General features: G+C 43.9%; 1 protein-coding gene across 1 annotated transcript in view; it reads left to right on the top strand.

Moving 5' to 3' along the window:
* The first annotated feature begins 3,040 nt into the window (after positions 1 to 3,040).
* The window catches only part of SHC4 (SHC adaptor protein 4), a 124,679-nt gene continuing 102,867 nt past the window's right edge, over positions 3,041 to 24,852 (top strand). The window contains exon 1 of the mRNA XM_040414007.1: positions 3,041 to 3,601. Within this exon, the coding sequence (XP_040269941.1) occupies positions 3,041 to 3,601 (561 nt within the window). The remainder of the gene's footprint in view (positions 3,602 to 24,852) is intronic.

The following is a 24,852-nucleotide window of genomic DNA, read 5'->3' as shown; positions in this document are numbered from 1 at the left end:
CACTGAGCCTCAGGCAAAAATCCGGTTAAAGCCATACCGAGTACCCGAGGCTCGGCGAAAAGCCATCTCGGAGGAAGTGCAACTCATGTTGCGGCTGGATGTCATTGAGGAGTCTAAAAGTGAGTAGGCTAGTCCAATAGTCTTAATTCCCAAGCCAGACGGGTCGTTACGATTTTTTAACGATTTTATGGAAATTAAACGAGATATCAAAGTTCGATGCATATCCAATGCCTCGGGTGGATGAACTAATTGAGAAATTAGGTCAAGCCAGGTATTTTTCTGTTCTGGACCTCACCAAAGGGTACTGGCAGGTACCCTTGACGGAGGCTGCCAAAGAGAAAACTGCCTTCATTACACCAGAGGGGCTGTACCAGTATAAAGTGTTACCCTTTGGCCTGCATGGCGCCCCCGCCACTTTCCAACGTCTAATGGACATTGTACTTCGTCCACATCGGCGGTACGCCTCGGCTTACCTGGACGATATTATCATCCACAGTACAGACTGGGAAAGTCACCTACCCAAAGTACAGGCCGTAGTGGACTCCCTTCGAAAGGCGGGGCTAACGGCTAACCCAAAGAAATGTGCGATAGGGTTAGAGGAGACTAAATACCTTGGGTATGTCATTGGGCGCGGAGTCATCAAACCCCAAGTGAGCAAGATAGAGGCGATACGGAATTGGCCCCGACCTGCCACCTCTAGACAAATAAAGTCGTTCCTGGGAATGGTGGGCTATTACATGAGGTTTGTCCCCCATTTTGCCACTTTAGCGGCTCCGTTGACAGGGCTCTTAAAGGGACGTAAGTCCGTGATAGTCCGCTGGAATGACCAGGCGGAAGAGGCTTTCTCCGCTTTGAAGTCGGCACTGTGTGGGTCCCCGGTTTTGGTGACGCCCGACTTCAAGAGGGAATTTTTGGTACAGACTGATGCCTCCGAAGTGGGCCTCGGTGCGGTACTGTCTCAGGAAGTCAACGGGGAGGAGCATCCCGTTGTCTTCCTCAGCCGTAAGCTCACTCCAGCGGAGACCCGGTACAGTATAGTGGAGAGAGAGTGCCTGGCCATCAAGTGGGCACTCGAGTCTCTCCGCTATTATCTGTTGGGGAGGAAATTCCGTCTGGTGACCGATCACTCCCCTCTCAAGTGGATGAGCCAGGCCAAAAAGAGGAATGCTCGGGTCACCAGGTGGTTCTTATCGCTGCAAAACTTTAAGTTCACAGTAGAACACAGGGCAGGCCGGTTACAGGGAAACGCGGATGCCCTGTCCCGAGTACACTGTCTGGCGTGTGTTCACCCCCTCAGGGTTGAACAAAGGGGGGAGGTATGTAGGAAGGCGCAAGGGTCCGTCATTGACGGAAGGTACGTGTCACCGAGGTTCCTGGCCTCGGTGAGATAAGAACCGGTTATTTAATGTGTCAGCCGCAGCTAGTGCTTGCTGACACTGTTTATTCTTAGTGTGGCTGAAAAGCCGATCCGGGCCGGTTCTTATTGGGAGCAGCCAAAGAGCAGGGTGGGTGGCTGTTCCCCACGTCTAGGCCAGGTTTTGGGCTGCGGTTTAAAAACCCAGCCAGCAGCTCAGCTGGGTGTGGATTATCCTCCATGGCAGAGGAGCTGAGGAGTCTGTGGTTTGAGACACTGAGGCATTTATTTGTGAGAGCCATAGGCTGGGGAAACAGGCCTCTAAAGCCTGCTGCGGACTGTGGGTGAAAATCATCTGCTGACCAGGTGAAGTTTTTTTGCACTGTGAACTTTGTGTGGTGTGAACAGGCACCAAAAAATGAACACTTACTTTTGGCTTGTTTTCTTTCTGTGTGAGAATAAACACTGAACTTTGATTTACAACCTTGTTTTTGCCTCTACTGCGTCCGCTTACCCTGCCTACCAGAGCGAATCCCCACACTATCTATCTATCTATTTATCTATCCATCCACATCTATCTTCTATCATTTATCATCTATCTATCTACAGTATCTAGTTATCTATCATCAACATCTAATTACCTTTATTCTATCTATCTATCTATCTATCTATCTATCTATCTATCTATCCATCCACATCTATCTTCTATCATCATCATTTGTCATCTGTCTATCTACAGTATCTAGTTATCTATCATCAACATCTAATTATCTTTTTATTCTATCTATCTATCTATCTATCTATGTATATCTTCCATCATCATCATCATCATCATCATCAGTCATTATAAATACTTAATTATCTATGTATCATCTGTCTGTCATTATCATTTGTCTACTATCTATCATCAGCATCTCATTATCTTTATATCATCTATCTATAATCCATCTATCTATCATCAGCATCTGTCTGTCTGTCTGTCTACCCTTCTAGCCGTGTGGTCCACATTGTCAGTACAAGCACACACGGAGCTGTAACTAGTAGCTTAGTGTTTTAGTCCTGTGTGAGTCATCCTGCCTCTCTCCTATTGGGTCTGAGCTGAGCACCCTCGGGATTGTGAGTCAATTCCAGCCAATCCTGGCTCCATTCACAGATTGCTAGCATGCAGACCTAGGGAGCATTTCATTCAGCGGAGTTCATTCATAAAAAATCTGCAACGCCCCCAACATCCTGAACTCCAGGATGATGCCAGTGTGACATGGCTAATGCATGGGATGAAGGAGGGCTCGTCACACAGGATATATGGACTTTCCTGCTGCCTCACTTGCTATGAAAGCAGCTTGTATTGCAGCTACCAGACTTCTACACTGGATTCTTATTCCTTTACACATTGACAGCTGAATCGCATGGATCTACCACATACCCAGGACTGGAACTGGTTACTTTGTCCGTTGAGACCTATGGATCTTTAGCTGCATGCACCACATATCTGTGCTGTACTTTATAAGACTATATTAGTTTGTTCTTCGTATATGTGTTTGTATCTGTAGTGTATCGTTTCTATGTTTTTATACATCCTGCAATGTTATAGAATAATGCTGGAAAAGTAGAACGGATTCAGTCAGATTGAGGACTGACTGACGGCAGCATCTTGTCTAAAATGTCAGTGAGTATGATCCTTAGGCTATGAAAGACCACCGTCAGCCCAGTGGCCACATTCTGCACCAGTTCCTTTGTAGATACCCAGTGATGCTTCAAAGGGCCAAGTACAGTCGATTCAGGAATGACTCTGTAACAACTACAGAAGAATGTTCACCGAACCCATCTTCAAATGCCAAAGCTTGTGCCAACTCTCATGCAAATGCTACTTCCTTTTTACCAGTAGAAGACCTCACCTTGGTATCGCAGGATAGTGCAACTACACTATGCACTTTTATACCCAAAATGCCTCATTTTAAGCTGTCTAGCTCGGTGAGCCTGATGCGACTGAGACAGTTCTCCCTGGGGACTAAACAAGTGCCTAGATTAAAACTGACAGATAGTCACACGGCTCCAAATAGCCCAACATCTGCAGAGAACACTTTCAACAGCTACATGAGCTCTTCTCAAGTGAGGCAGGATGTAGACTTGAGTGCAAAACCCCCAGAGGACTGTGCCCTGCCAGAAAATGAGAAGTCTTCACCTGATCAGAAGAACAGCTACATCCAGCACGTGACCATGGGACCCATCCTCTCCTACTGTGTAAAAGTGAGTAACCTATATAGTGTTTACATTCAGTATGATCCTATGTATATGACCCCAGCTCACACTTGGTTAATGGACCTAGCTTTTCTAACTTCCTATTCTGCAGAGATATGGGAGTTGAGATGTACTACTAGGTAGACGCTTGTGAGTTGCGGAAGCTGTAATGACAGATCTATTTGCTGTCGCCCAGTTAGGGTTCGGCCACACGGTCAGGTTTCCTGATGCAGTTTTGGAAGCCAAAATCAGGAGTGGATTGTAAAAGTATAGAAAGTATAAAGGACAGATACGTCTTCTCCTCTTTTATGATCCACTCCTGGGTTTGGCTTCCAAAACGGCATCAGGAAACCTGACCGTGTGGCCGTGCCCTAACAGGTGGAACAGTAAGAAGGGGATTAACATGCAGAAATAGGAGAAAAAGTCAAAGCTACTTAGAGATCACATTTTGCTTTAAGCAAGACTTATTTAGAATGGCTGCCTGTGTACAGTTATGAGCGACCACCAATGCAATGTGATGATAATAGGTGTGATGGTGAATCGTGGCCTAAGGGTACTTTCACACTAGCGTTTTTGTTTTCCAGTATTGAGTTCCGTCACAGGAGCTCAATACCGGAAAAGAACTGATCAGTTTTATCCTAATGCATTCTGAATGGAGAGCAATCTGTTCAGGATGCATCAGTTAAGTCCCTCTTACGTTTTTTTGGACAGAGAAAATACCGCAGCATGCTGCGGTTTTCTCTCCGGCCAAAAATACGGATCACTTGCCGGAATGCCGGATCCGGCATTCATTTCCATAGAAGTGTATTAGTGCCGGATCTGGCATTAAGTGTTTTCCGGCAAAACGGATCCGGCTTTCCCTTCTGCGCATGCGCAGACCTTTAAAAATGCCCAAAAAATAAATACCGGATCTGTTTTTCTGGATGACACCGGAGAGATGGATCCAGTATTTCAATGCACTCGGATCCGTCTGACAAATGCCATCAGTTTGCGTCCGGATTGCCGGATCCAGCAGGCAGTTCCGACCACGGAACTGCCTGCCAGAATCCTCTGCCGCAAGTGTGAAAGAAGCCTTAGCTCTTCTCCGTGACTATCTTTGCTTCATTGCAAATACAACATTGGAACAGTACAGACATCCCAGGCTTTAGCAAGTATCACGTTGCCATGCGCCCGACAAACCCCTCTCCGGTCCAAATGCCAGATGAAACGTAGTCGACAGCATGCACAGCCAGAAAAAGGCTCTGCTACTGTTATGGGCCTTGGTGTTATGCTACAACTAAAGGATCTTTTGCATGATATTGGTCGTGCATGCTGTTGTGTACGCGTTACTTCATAGCACCCGGCACACAGGGCATGAAATGCAGGCAGCCGTCTCAGCAGACCAATAAATCCTCTAATACGGTTGGTGTGAAAAGTTTCTACCCATTAACGCCTTCACACTGAAACCTGAGAATGACGGTAGCAACTGGTAATATCACACTTGGTGTTAAAAATACGACTTAATAAATATTTGTCTTATAAAACTGTCCATGTAATTAAGGTGCGAGTTATTGGATGACTTATGGTTAATGTTTGTAGGAGAGATATTCAGACTTCCTATAAAGCACTGTGTCAGACATTTAGTAATGCTCTTCAAAGACTGAATGGTTTGTAGCAGAGTGATACTGCAAGAATTTTCTAGTCAAGCTGCAGAAATGAAAGGGGTGCAGACTTTTCCAAATAGGTCTTATTTACCAGAGCACTTGTAATATTGTGCATGTTAAAATACAATAGTCCCAGAATGGTGGGACTGTGGTAATTTACTTGCATACAACCACATCAAGTGTCAAGTTGTACATGGTGTGTAATCTGCAGGCAGCATGTTATGGAGCGGGAGGAGCTGAGCAGATTGATGTAGAGTTTTATGGGGAAATATTGAGCTACACTTTCTACTCTTAGAAACCTGTCACATTGAACAAAGTGTTTGGCATTATGATATAAAGCAGGAGGAGATTGATATATAGTTTTATGGGAAAAGTTCTGGGCTTAGGAGTCCAGTGGGCGGTGCTAGTCTGTATGCACATTTGTAAAGGGAAGAATGTCAATCACTGAGTAGGACCGCCCACTGGACTCCTAAGCCCAGAACTTTTCCCATAAAACTATATATATCGATCTCCTCCTGCTTTATATCATAATGCCAAACACTGTGTTCAATGTGACAGGTTTCTCTTTAAGGACATAATAAGGACATGATACATTCATTGATCTTTGTGTGCGCACTTTGTCTATGTGCGCTGCAATATTAGCAGTTCCAAGTAAATATATATTCAGATTCAGTCCCTTTGAATGTTCAATTCCCATGGTTCATACTGAGGACCAGGAGTTAACACTATAGTACAAACACAGAGAACACTTAGGCCCCTTTCACACGGGCGAGAATTCTGCGCGGGTGTAATACGTAAGGTGAACGCATTGAACCCGCACTGAATCCGGACCCATTCATTAAAATGGGGCTGTGCAGATGAGCGGTGTTTTTCACGCATCACTTGTGCGTTGCGTGAAAATCGCAGCAAGCTCTATATTGAGTGTTTTTCACGCAACGCAGGCCTCAGAAGTGAATGGGGCTGCGTGAAAGTCGCAAGCATCCGCAAGCAAGTGCAGATGCGGTGCGATTTTCACGCATGGTCGCTAGGAGACTATCAGGATGGGGACCCGATCTTTATTATTTTCCCTTACTTGGTTATAATGTAAGGAATAACCATGGTGATGGACCATGTGATGAGCGCAGTGACCTCATCAAAGGTCCTTTAGCCAGGTCCTGAAGAAAGTAGAAAGTAGAGGAGATCCGCTACGCGACCAAGTGGATAGGGTGAGTTAAATTTGTTTATTATTTTTAACCCCTCAATGGACATTTTACTAAGCATTCTGTATTCAGAATGCTAATATTTTCCCTTATAACCATGTTATAAGGGAAAATAATAAAATCTATAGAACACCGATACCAAACCCGAACTTCTGCGAAGAAGTCTGGGTTCGGGTCTGGGTACCAAACATGCCGATATTTCTCACGCACGTGCAAAACGCATTAAAACGCTTTGCACTCGCGTGGAAAAATTGCGCATTTTCCAGCAACACACCCACATCTTGCCCATGTGAAAGAGGCCTTAGGGCCGAATTTATCATTGTAATATGCCACTTTTAGTGGTGAGAAGGGCACATTTATCATCTACGCCAGTTTTCTGGCATAGAAGAACACTGAAATCTATGCCAGCCAAGGACTGCCGGATGCTGTGCCTAATTCATGACAAGGTGTTCGACTAGTGGTTATCATAGCCCAGCGTACAGCACTGGCCTGTGATAAATCAGTGCCTTAGTGTTGTGGTAGATGAGACCTCATTATACGGCATATACAGATCCTTAACCCTTTCCTGACATGATGTAATAGTACATCGCATGTCGGGTTTTTAAAGATGGCGCCTGCTTTGGAGCGGAGCAGGTGCCATAGCAAATGGGTGACTGCTGTTTCACACAGCAGATACCTGTGACTAATGTCAGGTATCAGCAGTAATGCCAATTGCGGACATTAAACCGCTCAGGTGTCGTGGTCAGATGTGACCACGGCATCTGGGAGCGCAAAAACCCAGAAGAACATGCTTCCGTCTGTATACCTGCTCCCTATAGCGAGGACTGGGGGAGCCGGATGGTGTGTGCGTCAGCCTAGGTCATCCTGAATGATCTAAGCCCTATAGAAATCCTCCTTATGGCAGGGCTCCATGTAAGGCCCCTTGCAGACGAGCGAGTATTCTGTGCGGGTGCAATGCGTGATGCGAATGCATTGCGCCCGCACGGAATCCAGACCCATTCATTTCAATGGGGCTGTGTAAATGAGAGATGTTTTTCACGAATCACTTGTGAAAATAGCAGCATGTTCTATATTCTGCTATTTTCACACAACGCTGGCCCTACAGAAGTGAATGGGGCTGCGTGACAATCGCATCCGCAGGCAAGTGCACCCGCGTCATAAAAACTGAACAACTGAACGCAATCGCAGACAAAACTGAATGTTCTTGCTTGCGAAATCGCGCATTTTCACTGAACGCATCCGGACCTAATCCGCACATGCTCGTCTGCAAGGTGCCTGTCTCATGCATTGTTTATTCAAGTTTCCTAGGCGAACTATTAAAACGTGTATAAAATAAATAATATATGTTTTAAAAAATCTAAGAGAAAATTAAAACATTATAAAAATTCAAATCACCCCCTTTCCCAAAACTAAAAATAGAGAAGCAATAAAAAATAAACATCATGGGCATAGGTGCATGCGAAAATGTCTGTACTATATACAATATAAAAATATTTATCTCATACAGCGATTGGCAAAACAGAAAAAATAAATCAAAACGCCAGATTTGTCATTTTCCCGCAAAAAGCAAATCCTCATACGGTTATGTGAATGGAAAAATAAAAAAGCTATGGCTCCAAAAAGGCAGGGAGTAAAGAAACAAAAATGCAAAAAAGGAAAATCGCTTTGTCAGCAAGGGGTTAAAATTGCCATCAGTATTTCTGATACGCCAGATATGTGTGGTTATCCTGATTAAAGATAGCTGCCTATTTATCCAACCAGTGATGAAGCTGAGTGCTGCTAGTGGTGAAAAGGATATCAAAACAAAGTCTTCAAGAGCCCCTGTCATAATACTTTAAAGGTAACCTATCACGTTGCACATGGTCTCTGAACTGCCGGCAGCAGGTTATAGAGCAGGAGGAGCTGAGCAGATTGGTATATCATTTTGTAGGAAAAGATTTAGCATAACTTGTCATTTATTCATTTAAATCCCTGTAGGTGTCCTTATCAGTTATTGACAGCCTTTATTTTCTATTTATTTATTTTACTCACTGAGGCCCCTCGAAGACGAGCGTGAGCGCATTAGGTCCGGATGCGTTCAGTGAAAAATGCGCGATTTCGCAAGCAAGTTCATTCAGTTTTGCCTGTGATTGCGTTCAGTTGTTCAGTTTTTATCGCGCGGGTAAAATGCGGGCCGCAATGCACGAGCACAGTCCGTGGGGCAGCTGCAGCGGATCGCAAAAAGATAGAACATGTCCTATCTTTTTGTGGAACGGAAGTACGGGACGAAACCCTACGGAAGCACTCCGTAGTGCTTCCGTAGGGTTCCGTTCCGTGGTTCAGTTCCGCACCATTCCGCATCTCCGGATGACCCATTGAAGTGAATGGGTCCGCATCCGTGATGCGGAATGCCCACGGAATGGCACCCGTGTATTGTAGATATGCAAATGCGGTCCGCAATACGGCAACGGGGTGCACACGCCCATGAGAAGGAGGCCTAAGGCCTCTTTCAGACGGGCGTTGCGGGAAAAGGTGCGGGTGCGTTACGGGAACACCCGCGATTTTTCCGCGCGAGTGCAAAAGATTGTAATGCGTTTTGCACTCGCGTGAGAAAAATCGTGCATGTTTGGTACCCAAACCCGAACTTCTTCACTGAAGTTCGGGCTTGGGATCGGTGTTCTGTAGATTGTATTATTTTCCCTTATAACATGGTTATAAGGGAAAATAATAGCATTCTGAATACAGATTGCATAGTAAAATAGCGCTGGAGGGGTTAAAAAAATAAATAAAATAATTTAACTCACCTTAATCCACTTGCTCGCGAAGCCCGGCTTCTCGTCTGTCTCCTTTGTTGAACAGGACCTGTGGTGAGCATTCATTACAGGAAAAGGACCTGTGGTGACGTCACTCCGGTCATCACATGATCCATCACCATGGTAAAAGATCATGTAATGGATCATGTGATGACCGGAGTGATGTCATCACAGGTCCTGTTCCTGTAATTTAATGCTCACCACAGGTCCTGTTCAGCAAAGGAGACAGACGAGAAGCCGGGCTTCACGAGCAAGTGGATTAAGGTGAGTTAAATTATTTTATTATTTTTTTTAACCCCTCCAGCGCTATTTTACTATGCATTCTGTATTCAGAATGCTATTATTTTCCCTTATAACCATGTTATAAGGGAAAATAATAATGATCGGGTCTCCATCCCGATCGTCTCCTAGCAACCGTGCGTGAAAATCGCACCGCATCCGCACTTGCTTGCGGATGCTTGCGATTTTCACGCAACCCCATTCACTTCTATGGGGCCTGCGTTGCGTGAAAAACGCAGAATATAGAGCATGCTGCGATTTTTACGCAATGCATAAGTGATGCGTTAAAATCACCGCTCATGTGAACAGCCCCATAGAAATGAATGGGTCGGTATTCAGTGCGGGTGCAATGCGTTCACCTCACGCATCGCATCCGCGCGGAATACTCGCCCGTGTGAAAGGGGCCTAAAGGGAACCTGTCAGCTCTACTATGCTGCCCTCGCTGAGTATAGTGACAGACGCTGAATTCAGTGGGCTGTCACTTCTGAAACTGATCATAACTGATGCTCAAAAAAAGACGGATCAGTTATTTTTAGTGTAAACTGATGCTAAATCAGCATAACTGATGCTCGACATAATGGATCCATTTTTTTTTGTATTTCTGTTCTTCTGACAGATGAGAAAAATTGAAAGCTAACTGGTGATGTGAACCCGGCCTAACTGGAGCAGCAGGTTTTCAATCTATAGCATGTTAATTGCTTCAATGCTGCTGTCCAATGCAATGGTTGAAAATAGTGATGAGCGAAGGGAGCTTCATATCCTGGATCTGAAGTTGCTTCGCTCAAAATTTCAGATTAATGCTGTACGGAGATTCGTCTCCGTACAGCATTAAAATGTATGGCCTCTGATGAGGCGAAGTCAGCTATTCCCGAAGTCTCGCAAAAAAACTGAAAAACCATTTTAAAACTTGGATCCGAACTCAGCTTAGTTTCAGAGGTACCAATCGGAACCAAAGCCATGTTTGGATCCAAGTTTTAAAATTGTTTTCCAGTTTTCTTGCGAGACTTCGGGAATAACTGACTTCGCCTTATCTGAGCCCATACATTTTAATGCTGTATGGAGACGGATATCCGTACAGTATTAATCCAAAGTTTCGCGCAAAGCGACTTCGGATCCAGGATCTGAAGCTCGCTTCGCTCGTCCCTAGTGGAAAACAACCGAAGACCCACTGCGATCAACTGTCAAAAACAGTCCATTTGGGCCCTTCTTTGCAGCGACTGATTTCAACCAGATCTGCTGCAGAAAATATGCAGTGGATCTCAGTATGCGTGGTTATACCCTCAGGCAAGAGGGCCTCGAGCCCCTACATGGTGGTCAAATTCCCTAATAAATAATTTTTCTGAACATTTGCTAGACGATGGTGACTATGCTAGATCTCCATGGCTCTCTGTAGTCAATCTGAACATATGCTGGTGCTGTATATTGACGATGACACATCTCCAGCCCATCTGGTCCCATTATTTCTTCTAGAAGCTGTTCCAACTGCTGTACTACAGGATTTATTTTAATCGTTCAGCTTTGATGAATAGTACAGACCACACTTCTGTTCCACGGTTTTCCTTTCATATTTATGCCAGTGAATATATCATTGTATATGTATTTATAAGCCTAGTGGAAAATTTGCCAATAATTACCCATTCACACCTACGTTTTGTTCTAAAGGTGGAGCTGTTTTAATGGGAACAGCATGGACATTTTACAGGGTGATGGTAGGGCACGTAATATTTGCACGTGTCATTTATACGTTCATTATTTTCTCACTGTAAGAGACAGTCCATCTATAACACATTGTTAGATCATTAGATCGTTGATCTCCAGTTATTAACAAAAATGCATCATGCTGTAAATGCCGTTTTGTTTTGAGGCATTCCTATAAAATCATTGTCTCAGCCTGATACAGAAGTTCCGTCAGGCTCATCCCATATACAAGGCGCATGCTTTATTGTACTGGATTGTTGTAGGCCTTTTAAATGTATCACACCTTCGGTTTGACATGAGTCTGCCACAGGATTTTAGAATAAGGCCCCTTTCACACGGGCGAGTATTCCGCGCGGATGCGATGCGTGATGTGAACGCATTGCACCCGCACTGAATCCTGACCTATTCATTTCTATGGGGCTGTGCACACGAGCGGTGATTTTCACGCATCACTTGTGCGTTGCGTGAAAATCGCAGCATGCTCCTCTTTGTGCGTTTTTCACGTAACGCAAGCCCCATAGAAATGAATGGGGTTGCGTGAAAATCACAAGCATCCACAAGCAAGTGCGGATGCGGTGCGATTTTCACGCACGGTTGCTAGGTGACGATCGGGGTGGGGACCCGATCGTTATTATTTCCCCTTATAACATGGTTATAAGGGAAAATAATAGCATTCTGAATACAGAATGCATAGTAAAATAGGGCTGGAGGGGTTAAAAAAAAAATAATAATAATTTAACTCACCTTAATACACTTATCCGCGCAGCCGGCATCTCTTCCGTCTTCATCTGTGAGCAATAGGACCTTTGATGACGTCACTACGCTCATCACATGATCCATCACCATGGTGATGGACCATGTGATAAACGCAGTGACGTCATCAAAGGTCCTATTGCTCACAGATGAAGACAGAAGAGATGCCGGCTGCCCGAACAAGTGGATGAGGTGAGTTAAATTTTTATTTTTTTTATTTTATTTTAACCCCTCCAGCCCTATTGTACTATGCATTCTGCATTCAGAATGCTATTATTTTCCCTTATAATCATGTTATAAGGGGAAATATTACAATCTACACTACAACTAACCCAAACCTGAACTTCTGTGAAGAAGTTTGGGTCTGGGTACCATAGTTGGTTTTTTATCACGCGCGTGCAAAACACATTGCCCCCGCGCGATAAAAACTGAACATCGGAACGCAATCGCAGTCAAAACTGACTGCAATTGCGTACCTACTCGCGCGGGTTTGCCGCAATGCACCGGGACGCATCCGGACACGCTCGTCTGCAAGGGGCCTTAGAATAATGAAGTTCCTTTAAAAGGATCGTCTATTGGTCCAGTTATCAGAACCACTGCATTATTTGGACTGGGGATATGACTACTCATGTTTCAATAGCGTCACTTGACCAATAGCTCAGCTAAAAAGATTACCGTACCCCAAAATAAACTTTTTGATATAATGATGCCTCCTACCTGTAATCTGTATACAAGAACTTGCCGCAAAGGAACTGATAGAAATATCTAATCCTTGAATTGACTGGAGGTGATGGGTGAGAGGCCAGGCTACCATTGTCTAGTACAGGGATCAGTAACCTCCGGCACTCCAGCTGTTCTGGAACTACAACTCCCAGAATCCTCTTTTCCCTTCTATAGGAGTTACAAGAACTGTCGAGTAAGTGTGCATGCTGGGAGTTGTAGTTTCACAGGAGCTGGAGTGCCGAAGGTTGCTGATCCCTGATCTAGTATGTATGTCTCCTCTCTTCCTCTACATCTCCTGCTCTTTGCTCCTTCTCAATGGCCCTCTTATACCAAAATTGGCTGAGGACCCTTGTAGCTTGTAGCATCCAAAGTCAGTCTTTCCTGTTCTAAACTGCCTTTGAAAAATAGCTATTGGACTACAGTTGCTATAGTCAACAGCTGACCTGGATTATAAAATATAAAATCACCCAGTTACATACATTTGATGCTGCACAGCTAAGGCTGAGCTCACATCACCATTTAGCTTTCCGTTCTTTTGATCCGTCAGAAGACGAGAGAGAGAAAAAAAAAAACAAGATCCTGTAAAAAAGACGGATCCGGTTGCATCAGTTGTCATCTGTTTGAGCCATTTCCATCTGAGATCCGTTTTGTTAGACAGAAACAAAAGTACTGCATGCATGACCTTTTTTTTTCTCTCTCTCTCTCTTTCTCTGACGGATCAGAAGAATGGAAAGCTAAACGGTGATGTGAATGCATCCTAAGGCTGGGTTCACACGGGCGTTGCGGGAAAAGATGCGGGTGCGTTGCGGGAAAATGCACGATTTTTCAGCACGAGTGCAAAGCGTTTTAATTCGTTTTGCACGCGCGTCAGAACAATCGGCATGTTTGGTACCATGGTGATGGACCATGTGATGGACCATGTGATGACGTCACCAAAGGTCCTTTTCCTCCCAGGTCCTCAAAGAAGAAGAAAGAAGACAAGCTGGGCTGCGCGAACAAGTGGATGAGGTGAGTTTAATTATTTTTTTTATTTTTTAACCCCTCCATCCCTAATTTACTTAGCATTCTGTATTAAGAATGCTATTATTTTCCCTTATAATCATGTTATAAGAGAAAATAATAAAGATCGGGTCCCCATTCCGATCGTCACCTAGCAACGCAGGCCCCCTAGAAGTGAATAGGGCTGCGTGAAAATCGCAAGCAAGTGCGGATGCAGTGCGATTTTCACGCAGCCCTATTCACTTCTAGGGGGCCTGCGTTGCGTGAAAAACGCACAATATAGAACATGCTGCGATTTTCACGCAACGCACAAGTGATGCATGAAAATCACCGCTCATCTGCACAGCCCTATTGAAATGAATGGGTCTGGATTCAGTGCGGGTGCAATCTCACGCATTGCACCCAGACGGAATTCTCGCCCCGTGTGAAAGGGGCCTAAGGATGTCCTCCAACCGGCAAAGCTTTCTTTCTCTACATCTTCTCGTTTTTTGTCTCTCCTCTCTTTCTCCCTATCTCAGTCTCTTGATATAAAATGGATTTTATTCCTTTTCCCATTTTTATTCAAATCTGTGGCTTTTCACCCCAGATTTTACCCTTTTTGAATGCATATGATGAAATTCTGTGCCAAATTTGCAATAAGATTTGTGACAGAAACTGTGGTAGAAATTGCATAAGCCGAATAATTGTAGATCTGCAGACGTAAATTGGGTTTATTACATAGAATGTGTCGGCAGATAATCTTTACAGGACGGCCACTCCTAGGGAGAGTAGCAGCAGTTGTATACAGATTACGTTGCAATGGAAACGTCAGGTCGCGCTTTTGACCAAGCCTTATAAATGGAACATCATTGCTCTCACTTTGTGACCCAAATGCGCCTACTAAACTGAACCTGCTGTAGAATAGACTTCCTTCCTTCACTGCCATTTCTAGATTGCATTATTCAGGCCAACTGAACGCCTAAGTGAATTAGACAACAAATTTAACGCAGGACGCACTGCTGCATATAACCGTGCGGAGCAGGCATGAGTCACCCAGACACTGTATGGATACCAGATCTTCCTGGCACTTATCTTTACCATTAAATAAAAAACAGACCGACCTTGTCGGATGTTGAATAACATGGGTGACTCATGCATGGCTCAATCTGATCAGTGATTCAGATATTTTCTTTCCTAGGCTCGGTCTGGTGCAGCAGTGCACTCCTCCATTTCATTAAGGAATTAATAAGACAATGCATTGATGTTGTGTTCATAGTAACCTAATGCATATGACTGATACAAACTAGAGCTGCCTGTGCTAAAATATTTGCGCTCTGAGCAATGCATGCGGGTAATGCTGTGTGATATGACATGTGGATTATATATATTTCTTATGCCAATAAGAATCACCTGCAGGGCTATAAAAGATTGTAGTAAGGTTCTGCTCATACGAGCCCTGACAGCAACGCCTCATCTGTTCCAGAATTTCCAGGGACGTTATTGACTATAATGAGGTTTGTCTGCATTCTGTTGGGTTCCAGATTGATGTAGACTCTGCTGTCATTAATTTCAGAAAAGATGGCGGAAAACCTGATGGAGGCTCTGAACGCAAAAAATACAAATACAAATTATCTGGATAAAGTAATATATCTTTGGTTCTGATTGTGGTTCCATTGGGCATTTGTTCAACCTACACCTATATATTAGGCTATGTTCATATCTGCGTCAGAAGCCCCTGTCACAGATTTGTCAGCTGTTAGGGATGATACAGGGAACATAAATACCCCATTACTTCCCTACTTTGTTACCAGAAGTATCTGGTCATAAAATGTGATCTGATCTTCATCTAAGTCACAATAGACAATCACAGTCTGCTTAAACTAATAACATCCATGGTGTGTTCAATAAAAACATGGTAATATTTAATTCTTTGTGTGTTATTAGTTTAAAGAGGACCTTTCACTTGTAAAAACAATGTGAACTGAGTATGCTGACATATAGAGCGGCGCCCAGGGATCTCACTGCACTTACTATTACCCCGGGCGCCGCTCCGTTCTCCCGTTATGCCCTCCGGTACCTTTGCTCTGTAAGTTATAGTAGGCGGTGTCTGCCCTTGTCCTGTGGGCGTCTCCTTCTCCTAGGCTGCAGCGCTGGCCAATCGCAGCGCACAGCTCACAGCCTGGGAGCGGCGCCCAGGGATAATAGTAAGTGCAGTGAGATCCCCGGGCGCCGCTCTCCATGGCAGCATACTTGGTTCACATTTAAGCAGACTGTGATTGTCTATTGTTGTGACTTAGATGAAGATCAGATCACATTTTATGACCAATTTGTGCAGAAATCCATATCATTCCAAAGGGTTCACATACTTTTTCTTGCAACTGTATATAGTGACAGAGTTATATAAATGGTACATATTTCATAATTAAATCACTACCAGCTATGGCATTCTTAGGCCCCTTGCAGACGAACGTGTCCGGATCAGTTTTGACTGCGATTGTGTTCCGATGTTCAGTTTTTATCGCGCGGGTGCAATGCGTTTTGCACGCGCGTATATCACCTCACGCATTGCACCCGCACGGAATTCTCGCCCGTGTGAAAGGGGCCTTAGAGTACCATACAGTCCAATATACCTATTATATTATAATGCAAAAAAGCTCATCTCTAATGAGGATAATTAGCACATATCTACCTCATAGGGTTTTGTCTTTGTTAGGCCTCATGCACACGGCTGTTGCCCGGCCATTCCCATATTGCGGCCCACAACAGCGGGTCCGCAATATGCGGTCACCGGCCGTGTGCACCCTGCATTACGGATGTGAACCCATTCACTTGAATGGATCCGCAATCCTGAGCTAAACATGTTCTATTTTATTTCCGGTATGGATAGATCACGGACATGGAATGGGTCTGGATCCGTCTGCGGAATCCGCACGGATAATGCCTATGCATTGTGGACCGCAAATTGCGGTCCCCAATGCACAGAATGGCCGACCAACGGCCGTGTGCATGAGCCCTTAAAGGACCAATTATATGGGAAACTGCATTGCGATTAAAGAAGAAAAAAATCATACAAAAAAATCACCAGAATAGGAACATGCTTGCGAGATTTCATTATACCCCTTTCAGTATACAAAAATATCTAATGCTTGTGGTACAGTACATTACAGGGGTTTTCCTATTGATGGCCTTTACTGATCAATATGAGAACGTCTGGCGGTCTGGGGGGTCTCTGTGAGCACTTAGGCCTCTTCCCAGGCCGTATGACGTCATGTTCATCAGTCACCTGCCCTAGGTGCAGCTCAGGCCCATTCAGGTGAAAAGGGTTTAGCTGCAATACCAACCGCAGCCCCTATCAGCGCTGTGCTTTGTAAGCTGCGAGGATGCCATGGTGCTCACCACAGCTCCAGTGAGCACAACAGTTTCCTCAAACAGCTGATCAGCAGGGATGTCGGGAGTTTGACCCCCAGCGATCTAATATTGATGACCAACCCTGTAGATAGGCCATCAATATGAAAATTCTGGAAAACCCCTTTAACTCAGCAGTGAAAATGCAGCACAACTGCTGCATGTGAACGCCCTCTTACAAGGTACAGGTTCGTGTCAATGTTAAGAAGTTTAAAGAAATTCTGTCACCCCTGAAAACCCACTAAAGTACAGTAATTAGTAAATAGCCTAAAGGGGTTGTCCAGTTTTAGCAATAAACACTGGGGAATAACCTACAATAAAGAATTGAACAGTAGTTGCCCACCACATCCAGCATTGCTGATCCGGGTCTTCCGGCCACACTTTGTTTACCTGGATTCAGCGGTGACACCGCATTGATGACACATGACCACAGCAGCCAATCACTGCTTCAGCTGGGTTAGCAAATCTTGGTGGTGAGAAGCAGAGTGGCTGCTCTAGATCTGTTTCTTGCTTAAATGGGTAGGCCCATCTGGGACATTGGTGGCATATTGCTAGGACATGCCATCAATTTCAGATAGGTGCAGGTCCCTCCTCTTGGACCTGCTACTATCTAAAGACCGGGGCTCCTGAAGTGAAGGAGAGCACGTTTATTGCTATGGGAGTACCGAAAATAGCTGAGCGTGCGCGGTTATTTACAGAAGTCCTATACCAGTGAATGGGGAGCGCATTGTGCCAGTGCAGCTACCTTTCCATTCACTGGGACTGATGGAAATAGCTGAACCAGCTCTTGGCTATTTTTGGAAGCCCCATAGCAATGAATTGAGAGCACGCCACATATGCGTTCCTGATCTCTGTTCACCATCAATGTCCCAGATGGGAATACCTTTTTTAAACCAGACAAACCCTTTATAAGAGACTGATTCCAAATCTTTAATTCTATTCACCTGCTTACCCCTGCTGTGCACCTACAAATAAAACCGTACGCTAAAAGCTGAGTCCTCTCCATTATGTCTCACAAGCTTAGGAGTCCATTCTGTGCATCAGCGTTCAGCAGGCACACAGGAATAGGGTAGGAAAAAATGACAGATTTGGGTTCGGAGGGGGGGGAATTTATAATTTGTGCTCGGATCGGCTCATGAAGAGAGGGTCCCCTACCTAAGCCTATACCCCCCCCCCCCCTACCTAGAAGCAGCAGATTTTTATGCCGGAACTGCTTATCGAAGGGTAGCCTAAAGGGGGCTACACCAATGATGAGTCCTGAGAAGAAGGGAGGGCTTCTGTGTGGATCGAAAGCATTCGAACCGACAAGTGGGGGCAGGAGAGCCAGGTTTAAATAATTAAAGCCCCGCCTCCCCTCACACAAACACGGCACTCTTAATTGCCTACCACTTGAGTTGCAAATTTTGGTGCATGGCATTTTTATGCAAAAACATGACTTTTGAGATTTTATGCTATTTTGGAAGAGTGAGTGTAAAGGTGGGCACGGTCGGCTATGTTAATTAGGTGCACTCCAGATATATCAAAAGTGGCTAAACTTGTACAATCTTACTCCGGTAGGGATAGCCTAAACAATGGAGTAACATCTCTTTACAAAAGTGTTCTTTGTAAAGAGGCGCCAAATTCATCAAATAACATTCAATGTTTGATTTACTGGTGCAAATTATGTGAAACCCATTTCTCTAGTTTGGGGGGGGGGGGTTTCAGAGGAGTCCTTTTAATCGTGGGTCATGCAATAAGAAGAAACCATAGTTTCGCTGATTTATTGAACAATGAGGCATGACATAATGTATTAACATCACTGAACTGTGGATTATTACACTTTTTCTGACTAAACCGAGATGTATATTTAGTAATAATGTAGCTACTGAAATTTTATTGCTACTTTTGCCCATTGTCCAGTTTTAGGGCTCATGCACATGTGCTTTAACATATTTCTGGTCCGCATCCGATCCACGGGTCAGATGCAGACCCATTTACTTCAAAAGATGCGGACAGCACACCATGTACTGTCCGCATCCCTATGTCTGTTCCGCGGCCCCGCAAAAAAAAAAAAAATAGAACATGTCCTATTCTTGTGTGTTTTATGGACAAGGATAGGGCTGTTGTATTATGGGGCGGACTTTCCTTTCTGCAAAATGCAGAACACACACTGCTGGTAACCGTGTTTTGCGGACCACCAAAACAGCTATGGCCGTGTGCATGAGCCCTTAGACCTGAATTATTCCTCTTAGAAAAAACAAGGTTACTCCTTAGACTAGAATATGTAAAATATACAGTATAAGATGATATTGATGAAAACCTGTAGAGAACTGTTATTTGGAAATGACAATAATGCTTCCTTCACATACACACTTTTCTGTGGCTTTTTTCATGAATTTTATGTAATTTTTACTTTTTTGGTTGTTTTTTTTTCTTTATACAGACAATGTTTAATTATTTTTTTCAAAATCGGATTTTATTTAGACACTTTCCATGTAATGATATAGTAACAAAGTATTTCCAGTTCAAATTTATGTACATAAAGAGGAGTAAACACGAGTCAAAGGTACTAAGCAAACTTACTGTATTTGAACTGCAAGCCCTCTGCTTTTTAAAAGAAAAAACATTAAAACACGAGAACGTGGACAAACACAACAAAAATATATTGACAAGACTCACAAGTAGAAAAGGGGGTAGTGAGACATAAGATTAACTCAGGTCAACTTTGATCAACTCAGGCAGAAATGTATACAGAGTTTAATAGAGAATTGTTCTACCTCATCGCGAAGGACCTCTGTCCAGTCAACCATTGTATTGTGGAGAAGCCCTGAGCTCAGGCCAGGGGAAATACATGCTTTTTCTTCGTATATTTTTGTCCTATAGAGAAGTCATTGGAAACAAAAGAAAAAAAAAAAAAGGAAAAAAAGATGCTATGCCTAGACCATGATATGTTTTGCAAAAAAAAATAGATTAAAAAAACTGCACCAAAATTTAGTAAAAATGCCACAAAAATGCACTTTTTATAGTATGTTGCATATTTGTCTATTGAATTTTAGCCCCTACCCCCCGCCACTCCCCCTTTTTGGAAACCTGGCGAGGGTGGTCTAAAAATGTCAGTTGTGACTAAACAAGTCATAATGGCATTTAAAACATCAATACGTGGGGGGTAAGATAAATGACTTCCTTTTTGTGTAAAACTAACCTAAAAGAGATTATATACATGAACATACTAATACAGGTTATCACATTTTCATAAAAAAATCATGATAATAAATTCCCCAATTTATTGTTATTATACGGGTCATTTACATTAACAGCAAGAGGAATAGAAATTCCCTGCAGCTGGTCTGAGTTCTGGAAAGTGAATTATACACTAGGACACTGACTAATGTTAAAACAATATACAGTATATTGTGCTAATACCCGGTAAGGAAGTTGATGGTGCTTTGAAATGCTCCTGATCCAAGCTTAGGGACCCTCACTGATGCTAGCTTATGGAATTTCTCTATGACTCATTTAAAGGGGTTTCCCAGTAACAATTATTTTTAATCTAATCTTCCTCCTGAAACAAAGAATTTAGACTTACCTACTCCCCGCCTCCCCGGTCCTCTGCGCTGCATTCTGGTCTCCAGAGTTTTTACATCTGGCGCTGCATAGCCATGGTCACATGCTCCACTGCAGCCAATAACTGGCTTCAGTGGTGATGCAGCCACAAGTGGCACATCACCACTGAAGCCAGTCATTGGATACAGCAGAGCATATGGCTATGCAGCATGGGATTTAAACACTCCAGGGACCGGAACATGGACAGAGTGGAGAGAGCACGGAGGAGTGGAGCAGATAAGTCTGAAAGTTTCAGGAGCCAGGCTGTGGGCATTAGTTTAAAAGTAATTACTACTGGAAAACCCCTTTAAGATGGTTTCCCAATTACCATATAATATATATGGCACTGGCAGTTTCGGATGGGTGATAGATTGGTGGGGTTTGGCAGTGCCTTTGCACCGAGACTTAGTGGAGGCACATCAAGTCTCTCACAGAAGGTGGACATTGTACAGCACTGCTATAGACTTGTGTATGAGCCCTTAAAATAACATTGCTTTTTTCCTTTACTATATTTTTATTAGACCTCATGCACTTGACTGTGGTTTTGGTTCGCATCCGATTTGCATTTTTTGCAGATCGGATGTGGACCCATCCCCCCTTATATCCATTCTTTGGCCCCGCAAAAAAAAAATAGAACATGTCCTATTCTTTTCCGTTTTGCAGGCAAATAGGCAGTTCTAACAGAGGACAGGATGTAGCGATCCAGGAAAATGCGGAAAGCACACAGCCGGTATCCGTGTTTTTTCCGGATCCGCCATTTGTGGACCGCAAAAACAGCTACGGACGCGTGCATGAGGTCTTAGGCAAATGTGAAAAAGCGGAATAGAATTTAAATGTCTAAAAGCTAAATCATTTGCTAAAAGGTTAGATTGTTTTTGTGTATATTAAGCAGGCTATTCCAGAGAATCCCCATGAGATGTGGGAGGTTTTATTAAACGTTTTGTATATTGGTCTCGAGTCTTTCAATTACTGGAGAATTAAAAGGTTCTGTATTTCGATTCCAGGCGCAATACTTCATCTGTAAATAAAAGATAACTCAGGCCTGTATTCTCCTCTGAGTAATTCCGATATTGATTTTCTTATCTTAGTTTAGAGTAGCTTCCCACGCACAGGCCACAGAGGCAAGTGAACACTTACTCATCATCATATGATCTCAGCGCATGACTCACCTACTCCACTGAATATTTCATTTTATCAATGACAGGGGAGAGATGCTGGCTAAGAGCATCCCTGCATGTAACGTAGTGAGAATACGTAATGAAGATCTGCACTAAACCTGGCTGAGCGGGGCGGGATATCTATGTAACTGCAAATCCCAGCAAGGCTGTATGAGAAAACCAATCAGGTCATAGACCCATGAGCTCTAGGAATATTCTCATAAACCCAGGTTACAATATACAGTATATAGAGATCCTGTGCGAAAGCCATGATCTAAGAATGAGCATTGCATTATATGTGACTACAAATATCTACATACACATAAACTCCTACTGACTGTAAGGGTCCATTCACACGCCCGTAAGTGTTTTGCGGATCCGCAAAACACGGACACCTGCAATGTGCGATCCGCAATTTGCGGATCCGCACATCACAGACACTATAATAGAAAATGACTTTTGTGGTCCGCAATTGCGGACAAGAATAGGACATGTTCTATTTTTTTCAGGAACGAAATTGCGGATCCCGAAAAAAAGGATGCGGATTCCGAAAATGCGGAGGCGGATCCAGGAAATGTGAATTTGCATCCATTCCAGCCCCATTGAAAGTGAATGGGTCCGCAAATTGCGGAACGAATGCGGACCCAAATTACGGACGTGTGAATGGACCCTAAGGGTATGTTCACATGTGGCCCGGATTTTTGTGCAGAAAATCCCCAATGGATAGCCTCATTCACATGTCAGTGTTTCACGGACGTGTGCTGTACGTGTTCTCCACGGACAGCACACGCCCCCATTCATTTTAAGGTGTGTATTCACACATCAGTGTTTTAGCAAGGTCCGTGGGTCAGTGTTTTTTAGCACGGATGCATGCTCTATTTTATCCGTCACGTCGATTATAGTCTATGGGTCCGTGAAAACCACGGATGCAACACAGATGTCATCCGTGTTGCATCCGTGTTTCACAGATCATTAAGAAGAGATGCTTTGAAAAAAAAATTTCACCTGTTCAGTGTCAGTGAAACACGGATGCAACGCGGACAGCAAAAAACAGACCCAACACAGATATTTCACGGACAGCTTCACGTATGCATCACTGACCACCTTCTCACGGATTTGGACACGGACATGTGAATGAGGCTTATTTCAGTACCAGCAAAGTGGAGGAGATTTTAAGAAATCTCATCCACATGTTGTGTAAAAATTGTGCCGTGTAAATTGACCTGCGGTGCAGGTTTGAAATCTGCTGCATGTCAATTTTTTTCGCCCTTTGCAATGGAGAGATTCACAGCCATATCTGCTGCAAAAATCACATGTAATACATGTGTGGAGTTCTGTAAGGCCACATGCACATGGTACATAATATGAATTTCCATGCAGATTTTTGTGTCTCCAGCATAATACTGTACCACTGTATTTTGAAATCCACAGCATGTGCAGATTTTCAGTAATGATTTCCAGGGCAATTCCATGTCAAAATCTGCATTCAAATTCCCCATAGAAGCACTATGAAAAACATAGATTAGTACAGTGATGTCGAACCTTTTAGAGGCCGAGTGCCCAAACTGCAACCCAAAACCCACTTATTTATCGTAAAGTGCCAACACAGCAATTTAACCTGAATACTATAGTTCAATATAGTATATATTCCATGTACTTTATCATTTAGCTATTAAAGCCTGCCTACATTCAGTGCCCTGCCTGTGCTGTTCATAGTGCGCTGATGAATGGCAGGAAAAGTCTAAGGCATATTGGTATACCATAGACTTTTTTCACAGTGCGGGTGCCCACAGAGAGGGCTCTGAGTGCCGCCTCTGGCACCCGTGCCATAGGTTCGCCATCACTGGATTAGTAGATAGCCCACAGACTATAGACATAAGGCTATGTTCACAAGGTGGAATTTACCTCTGCAAAATCCGCCACGTACTCCGTGACAGAACTCACTGCGGTTTCTGCAGCAGGTTTTCACTTTGGATGCCGTGGACCTGTTCACTGTTTTGCCACACTGAATGAAGCTAAACCGTGAACAGATACCTGCTGCTGCTCCTAGCAGCACACATCCAGACATCACACCAAAAAAAGAACATTAAACTGTCGGCCGTGTGAACTGCAGTGCTGCCTTCGATTGAAAACAATGGCAGGTGGACACCACAAGGCCACTGACGGAATTTTGGTGTGGAGTCTGGTGGCATAAACTGCTGTGTGAATAGGCCCTAAGTGTAATCACCTGCCTAGGGAATCACATTGGTCCCAATGTGATATAATAATGAATATACTGTACATTGATCAGTCATAAGGTTGGGTTTCAAAAGGGAAGAGGTGACCCGCGGAGGCAAGGTTGCAGCAGCTGCATCACTGGTGCTCTGTGAAAACCCTGACTAAAGTAACTGATAGGTGAAGCAAATAACATTAATTACGGTAGCTCATTAAAATTGCAGAGGGTAAGATCTACTGTATTAGGCAGCAAGTGAACAGTCAATTCTTGAAGTGGATGTGTTGGAACCAGACACCAGACAGAACTGACAAGTGTAAGTATCTAAGCAACTTTGACAAGGGCCACATTGTGATATCTAGATAACTGGGTCAAAACATCTCCAAAATTACAGGTCTCTTGGTCTGTATCCCATTAATATGGTGTCAGATTTGGTACCCCCTTCATATGCCAGGATCTATGCCACCTTTATATAGTGCCTCTTACTCTTTGTCTTTTTCGGTGCCTCATGGTTTCCACCCTTCTATAGTGTGCTTCATGTTCTGTGCCACCCTACAGTGTGCCTCATGCTATAACCACTTGTGCACAGGCCTGCATCTGCGGAACGTTACAACGTCACCTGCATCAGAAAAAAAGGCTCCAAATAGCACAGCAGGCAACTATTGGTTACCTGCTGTCACACCTGTGACAGGTGTTAGAAGGTCTGAAAGACTGGCTGCACATGAGTTATCTGACAGCCTCTTTTGGTTTCACTTTGTCTGTGTGTTGCTGGTATGTCCACACCTCCTGTTGAGGTGTCGATCATGTGACCTTTACCTCCTCCTATTTAGTCTGACTTT

Source organism: Bufo bufo, chromosome 1 (genome assembly GCF_905171765.1).
Source record: "Bufo bufo chromosome 1, aBufBuf1.1, whole genome shotgun sequence".
In the NCBI taxonomy this organism is placed as follows: Eukaryota; Metazoa; Chordata; class Amphibia; order Anura; family Bufonidae; genus Bufo; species Bufo bufo.
The sequence above is the reverse complement of the archived record's forward strand: the minus strand, read 5'-3'. Positions and strand labels throughout refer to the sequence as shown.